This window comes from Suricata suricatta, chromosome 3, assembly GCF_006229205.1.
Source record: "Suricata suricatta isolate VVHF042 chromosome 3, meerkat_22Aug2017_6uvM2_HiC, whole genome shotgun sequence".
NCBI classification, from domain to species: Eukaryota; Metazoa; Chordata; class Mammalia; order Carnivora; family Herpestidae; genus Suricata; species Suricata suricatta.
Window position 1 is genome coordinate 175,062,392 of NC_043702.1, and position 7,421 is coordinate 175,069,812.

Consider the following 7,421-nt stretch of genomic DNA (forward strand, 5'->3'; position numbering starts at 1 on the left):
GGCAGGGGCTCGGGCAGGGCGGGGGCCGGGCGGTGGGGAGGCCCTCGCTCAGCCCTGCTCTCCCGTCCCACAGGTTCCAGTACTGCGTGGCCATGGGGGCCCACACCTTCCCCACGGCGAGCGCGCCCAGCAAGAGGGCAGCCAAGCACATGGCTGCAGAGGAGGCCATGAGGGCCCTGCACGCGGAGGCCACCAGCTCGGCGCCAGCCGACCCCCAGGTGGGCCGCTGTCGCCGCGAGAGGCTCGGGATGGCCCCCGCGTCGCCCCCCGCGGCTCCCGTAAGCACTCACGCTTCCTCTTGGCACGGCCACCTCTCCTTCAGCCTGGGGGCGCCGGCGCAGAACCGTTCGATGCCCTGGAGGCCGGGGTGCCCAGCAAGGTCAGGAGGGTCAGCGAGCTCGTCAGGTACCTGAACACCAACCCCGTGGGCGGCCTGCTGGAGTACGCTCGCTCCCACGGCTTCGCGGCCGAGTTCAAGCTGGTTGACCAGTCCGGGCCCCCGCATGAGCCCAAGTAAGTGTCCCGGCCCCACACGGCCGCCCTTGCCAGCGCGGCTCCTCTGTACTTGTGTGTGACTGACGGCACGTGTCAAAGGAGTACGGACGTGCGTAGAAAACCAGTCGGGCCGGTGAAAACGGATGCGGGGAAAAAGGCCGTTTCTACCTGAGACTGCTGGCTTCCTTCTCCTGACTTATTACCAGTTTCTCAAATACTTCTAGAAATTTCCAGGCACGTATTAGCACATTTTCTTTCTGTTTTGCTTTTTTTTTTGTAAGCTAATTTATTTATTTTGAGAGAGAAGCCTGTCAGGCGGGCAGAGGGAGGGAGAGAGTCCCTAGCAGGCTCCACGTCCAGTGCAGCTCCCGACTCGGGGCTTGGACTCAACCGTGAGATCATCTGAGCCCATAGCAGGAGTTGGACGCTTAACCGACTGAACCACACCGGCGCCCCTCATTCTGCTTTTTAAACAAAAATAGGTATAAATCCTACCTTCTGTTCTGCGCTGCCTCCTTTACTTACCAGCACGTCTTAGAGGTGGTACGTGGCTTAGACACACACCCCATCAGACTCTCGTCCACAGCTACGTGTTTCTGTATTTTTCTCCATTTTTTAAAAATTTATTTGGGGAGGAAGGGCAGAGAGAGAATCCCTGGAGGCTGATGTGGGGCTCAATCCCACGACCCATGAGGTCATGACCTGAGCCAAGTTCAAGGGTCAGATGCTTAACCAACTGAGCCACCCGTAAACCTTTTTGTAACCTAATCTCTAAACCGAAGGTGGGGCTCAAACTCATGACCCTGAAATCAAGAGTTGTGCGCTGCGCCCACTGGCTCAGCCAGGCGCCCTCACAGCTGCAGAGTTCCATGAATAGATGTTTGTAGTTTTACAGTTGTTTTATTGGGCAAGAGATGTAAAAGGTCTTTCCTAAAATGGACACCCCCGGACCTACCACCTAGTTTAAGAAAGAGAACAGTGCTATTGAGGTGAAGCCCCTGCTCTGCGTCCCGATCTCACCGACCTCCGTGGCGACGGGCGGGACTCGCTCCTGCCCCCGGAGGCGGTCTGGTGCTGTGTGTCTGCCGTAGCTTTTCGGGGCGGGGGTCTTCTGGGCCAGAGGTCACGGATGGTTTCTAAGGGTTTTGGTTTTTGGGTAGATAATAGACTGCTCAGAGCGAGCCTCGTCCTCACTGCTCCCCTGGGCCCCGCGCCCGCCTCCTCACGCACCCACACCCCTGCGTGCGAGACCTCTGCACCGTCCGCGTCCTTCCGCAGCGTCTGCGTGACGCTGCGCGGCGAGCCGCCGTGTCTCCCCTTCTGTTGCACACGAGTTCACGTGTGCCGGCGTAACCTACGAGAGTTTTCGATCTGTTCTGTTCCGCACACGGCGGCTCCCGGGGCGCGGGGCCCGTCTCCCCAGCCCCCTGGTCCCCAGCAGGCAGATGGTCCCCAGACTGCCGTCACAGATGGTGCCGCAGTGAAGCTGCGTGTCCAAAATGCTGATAAATGTCACTGCGTTGCCGGCCAAGGAGGCGCGGCTAGCACGGGCCCCTATCAGCAGTAAATAAGGAGAAGCCCTTCCCTCTTCTCGGCGACCAGCAGGGGACCGTGGGCCTCCCCGGGAGGGAACGGGTCCTGTGGGATCTGCCCTGCGCCAGAGCAGCACAGGAAAGCAGCCACCGCTCACTTACGTGTGCGGGAGGTGTGCCGTTCCCAGGCCCCGTGAAGGCCCCCCCTCAGGCGTTTCTGATTCCTTAGGACACATCTTGCTAACAGATACACAAAACACCTCCAGATGAGGCATGGGTGCTCAGACCCGCTTCGAAGCTACCTCGGCTGGATCTGAGCTGCTGAGGGGTGGGGTGGGGGCGCCTGGGGCGCGTGCGCACTGCCCGGGCACTGCTCGCTGCAGAGCCCACACGGAACGCTGCTCTGCCTTTTTCCATAAAAGCAGAAATCACCTTCAGACCTCTCTTGGTTAATGGGAACCAGCACTTAGGTGGGTCTGTCCTGAGAGGGGAGGGCCTGACGCGGAGTCTGGAAACCTTTGTATCAAACGTTTGTCTTGGCTGCTCTAAGACGTCAGCAGCGGTATCAGGGTGGCGCAGACCAGTCTGTGTTGAGATTTGAGATGTTTATTATTATCACCGTTATCAACAGATCGAAGAAGAAAACCCACAGGATCATCTCCAGACTCCAAGAAGGCATTTAGTTAGAATTCAACATTAATTCCATTTAAAAAGTCAAGCTGTTAACAGAGTGCAGACTACCCAGTGCCTCCTGAGCAGAACAGAGCCAGTCAGCAGGGCCCGGGCTGCTCCCAGGGACGCCCGGGGCCCCGTGGGCGCCGTGCCGTCCCGCCCTGGTGCTCCGCGTCACCAGCTGACGCCACCAGTTAAGACAGAGAATGAAGAGAGGGAAGGAGGGGAGCTGACTGTCGTTTGCAAGTGACGTGACCCTGTGCCTGCAATATTCCTGAGAGAATGGAAGGAAACTCAGAAGCAGACGGGGATTCCGGAGAGCACGAAGCCAGGAACCACTTGTGAGCAGGGGGTCTCTGCGGCCACAGGCGTTTCGAGCGCGTGGTGGAAGAAAGCCTGTTGGCAACAGCCCCTAAGTGCGTGGGAGGCGTCGGCGCGTCCGGAGCGGGAAGCGTGCGGGCCCTGAGCCTCCCGAGATGGCCCGAGAGCAGCCGCCCCCAGATTCTTTACCTGTGACCTGATCCCAGTGAACACACTGCTAGACTTGATTTTAGTCCTGGAAAACCCGACGCCCGTTTTACACGAAGAATCCACGTGGGAGAAGAGCTAGAAAGTTCGGAGGGGAAGAGCTGCGCAGCCCAGTGGCGCGTGGGCCCGTGAGGGAGAAGGCGGACCGTGCGGCACAGGGGCCCCTCATGGCACACAGACGCAGCCGGGTTCTGTCGTGGGCGCGTGACTCCGCGCCAGGGGGACGGGAGTGACTGGGTGGCGGGGAGAAGACTGCCCACCACGTCCCGACAGAAGACGGCACAGGGTCGGTGTCCAGGACTTAAATACGGGATGCCCGGCCGGCATAAAGACTACTTAAAAAACAAAATCTTAAGATACGTGTACATACATATATCTGTATAATGTGTACACAGAGGGCGAGCGAGAAAAAAATAAGGAAATCATAAAAGCACTCGATAAAAGTGGGGATTTCTGTTTTAGACTTGTGGACTGGCAGAGCCTTTCCGATCCAGACACAAAAGATGAAGGTCTACAGGGAGAGATGGGGACGGGCCACCAGGAGAGCTGGCGGGTCGTAAAGGAGCAGCCGAGGAGGAAGCGCTGAGGGCCAGTGGCTTTAACAACAAGGGCTTCTTTGCCAGTCGAACAGGAAGACAGAGGGGACCGCTTGTCGCGGAGGAGCGTCGTGAAGGATGGCTGGAAGGTCCCGCCTCGCTCTAGATGACACGGGCACGGTGTCGGCGACCTCGCGGCATCTGTGCTGTCCCGCCTCGGGCGGGGGCCGGGGCTAGTCACGGCGAGGTGGGGCCGCTCCGGAGTCCGCACCTCTGTCCCCCGCAGGCTGCTTACGGGGACCGGAGCCCTCAGCTAGCCGGCCCCAGCGGGTGCGGGAGGGGAGGGGAGTGCGTGGGAGCTTACGGACGGCCACGTAGAGTCCTTTCTTGTCGGATGAGAAACACAACAGTGTTTGTTTCTGCAGAGTGAGGGGTACCTAACCTTCGTTATATATTCTTTTTTAAAATTGTTTTATTTTTTTTATTTATTTTTGAGAGGGAGAAACCGTATGCGCAGGGAAGAGGTGGGGGATGGGGGGAGACAGAATCCGAAGCAGCTCCGGGCTCTGAGCTGCCAGCACAGAGCCCGATGCGGGGTGCAAACTCGCGAACCGCGAGATCAGGGTCTGAGCCGGAGCTGGGCCCTTAACCAGCCGCCCGCCCAGGTTCCCCCACTTTCATCATATTCTCCTAGCTGTTTGAATTTTCGTGGGGTATCCGGCTGTTCGGTTTTAAAAGCCTGTCAGGGCGCCCGGGGGCTCCGTCGGTTAGGCCTCCGGCTCCGGCTCAGGTCAGATCTCTCGTTCGTGGGTTCGAGCCCCGCGTCGGGCTCTGGGCTGACGGCTAGCCCAGAGCCTGGAGCCTGCTTCCTGCTCTGTGTCTCCTTCTCTCTCTGACCCTCCCCCTCTCATGCTCTGTCTCTTCTGTATCAAAAATAAATAAAAGGCTGTTAAAGGAGAAGAGCTCATAAAAATGGCATCTGATTTTAAGATTTTTTAATAAGTAATGTTCATGTCTTCATATTTATATGTTGTTTCCTCTTCCATGAACTACCTGCTCTTGTCCTAGTCTGCCGTTTTTTACTTGACTTGGTTTCTGAGCAGAGCAGGAGGGAGCTGAGAGACAGCCGAGGGGCCGGGAGAGGCCGTCGGCGCGCCTGCCGCCGCCTGGCCTCGGCCTTCTTCTCCAGCCTGCGTTCTGGCCGTCTCCTCTTTTGCTTCCATGAAACCCTCCCTGGGACTTTGAGTGCCTCACGCAGAATTTCAGAAATTACTGTGACCCTCACGAGCGCACGGCGGACCCCCGGCCATAGCCGATCCAGGCACTTGGGGAGGGGCAGGGGCTGCGGCCTCACTGCCCTGCCCAGGCTGGCACACTTCTGCCCTTTGTTTTCCCTTCTTGCTGGCCTTCTTGGTGACCTTACTGAGTTCACGACCTTCAATATCTAAGTGCTGGAAACCACTAGATGTGTCTGCCTAGCGTAGACCTTCCCAGAGCCCTGGACCCCTCTGTCCAGCCTCCTGTCACTTCAGCCTGACCCCCTTGTCCCACCTGCCCAGAGGAGGGTCCTGCTGCAGCCCGTGTGCTCCCGGGGCTGGGCCAGCATCCCTGCGCTGTGTGTCCGCACAGACCCCTCCCCCACTCCCTCCGGCAGCCGCCTGCCCTCCCTGGGTTCCTCGTCACCCAGGAATGTTGATGGGCCACATTTCTATTTGTTTGGACGGGCGCCAGATGTGAATCACGTAAAGAAGCGTGAGGCTCCTGCCTCGTGCACGTCGCGGCGAGCTGGAGCTGTGTGCCCCCGAGAGTCTGCGGGGCGGCCTGACTTAGGAAGGAAGGGGCCGCGCAGTGGCTGCAGGTGGTTGTGCCAGGTCAGCATCACCAGGGGAGCGTGCTGGCGAGGGCGGGGCCGGCGTCTTCACGACTGTGTTTCCTGCTGAATCCTCTCGCCCCCTGGGAACTAGCAGCACTCTTGCGGCAGACACCTCCCTGCCCGCATCTGCACTGTGTGCAGGACACCCCTCCTCCCACCGTGCTGCTCACCACCTCTCTCCGTCACCCCTGCATGGCTCCAGCTTCTGGGCAGGTCCCCCGACTGCACACGCGCCCCCTGCGCCCCATCCTCCTTGTCTCCACTGTCTGCGCTCACGCCCGCTAGCGTCCTGTGCCTACTGAGCGCGTGGACCAAGGCTGGTGGCTTCTGTGTGGCAGCTTTAACAGGTCCTCCTGCGTCCCCGGGTGTCGCACAGGCACTGCTTGCTGCACTGCGCATACGCGCCCGCACCGCCTGGGGTGTCCGCGCCGCAGGGTCGCGGGAACCTCGTGGAGTAAGGCCTTCGGCGCCGTTTCCCGGCGCGTCTGCTCACTTCCGGTCTCTGCGCCACGTGCCGGCGCTTCTCTGGAATTTTTCCGGTATTTTTCCGGTGACCCCTGGCCGGCGATCACAAGTCGCTGACAGCTCCAGTGACGGTGAACATTCTCCTAGCGGTGAGGTATTTCCAGTAAGGTGCGTGTGTGGTCTCGAGACCTAAGGCCATTGCCCCCCAGAGACGGCGGTGCACCTGGGAACCGAGCGGTGCATTTGGACTCCATGGCGGCTGGGCCTGGAGCTGCGCTCACTGCGTCTCCAAGGTGCACCTGTGCGCACATCCGGCTTTGTGTGAAAGAATTTGTTCTTTTCGGACACACGGACCAGGCACGAAGTTCAGCCGCGTGTCTCGGCCGAAGCCCAGTCTGGCCCCCGCCGTGTCCCTGTCCTCGCCCGCGGCACCGGGCTGGCTGCTGGCCCCTGGCCGGTGGACCCACCGCACCGCTCTCGGCCGCGGGCGCCCCCTCCCAGGTACCCCTGCCTGGGCCACGTCACGTCGTTTGACCGCACAGGCGGGGCCTCTGGGGCTAATCGGGAAATCAGGAAACAGAATCAGGTGCTTCGACCTAGAGCGTGAAAGAGCGAGGGCGAGAGCGTCCCCGTAGTTTCTACCTAAGTTATGGACAAGAGTCTGCCCCTGCCGCGCTGGCCCCCCCTCCCCCGACCCGACCTGCTGAACTTCTCTGTGATGCGTCTCGTCCGATTTAGAGACGCCATGTCGTTGGTTTGTGGCTGCCTATAACATGCAGGTGACACTGGTCTTCCGCGTATCCGAAGTTTCCCTTAGTGACGCGCCTACGCTGGGGAAGGGTCCCCGGAGGGGCGGGGGGGGGGGGGTGGAACCCGCTTCGAGCGGCCAGGACACGGGCATTCCGGTGCCCGCACCCCTCCCCCGGGGCGCTGTTGCGGCCAGGCGCCTGTCCTTACCCTGCTTCTCCTCCCGAAGGTTCGTGTACCAGGCCAAGGTCGGGGGTCGCTGGTTCCCGGCCGTGTGCGCCCACAGCAAGAAGCAAGGCAAGCAGGAGGCGGCCGACGCGGCTCTCCGCGTCCTGATTGGGGAGGACGAGAAGGCCGAGCGCATGGGTTTCACAGAGGTAACCCCAGTGACAGGGGCCACTCTCAGAAGAACTATGCTTCTCCTCTCGAGGTCCCCAGACGCACAGCCAAAGACAGTTAAGACGTCTACCCTTGCTGCCGTCCTCCTTGGGGTCTGCCCTTGCCGCCCTGGGACGCACTCCCGGGCCTCGCTCCCGCGCAGCGGGCGGCCCTGGCGGCGGGCGGCGGGGGGCG

At 60.5% G+C, this 7,421-nt stretch overlaps 1 protein-coding gene across 1 annotated transcript in view; it reads left to right on the forward strand.

Moving 5' to 3' along the window:
* The window catches only part of ADAR (adenosine deaminase RNA specific), a 17,892-nt gene that overhangs the window by 5,137 nt on the left and 5,334 nt on the right, over positions 1-7,421 (forward strand). The window contains exons 4-6 of the mRNA XM_029933469.1: positions 6-218; positions 323-513; positions 7,078-7,225. Coding sequence (XP_029789329.1) covers positions 6-218; positions 323-513; positions 7,078-7,225 — 552 coding nt within the window. The remainder of the gene's footprint in view (positions 1-5; positions 219-322; positions 514-7,077; positions 7,226-7,421) is intronic.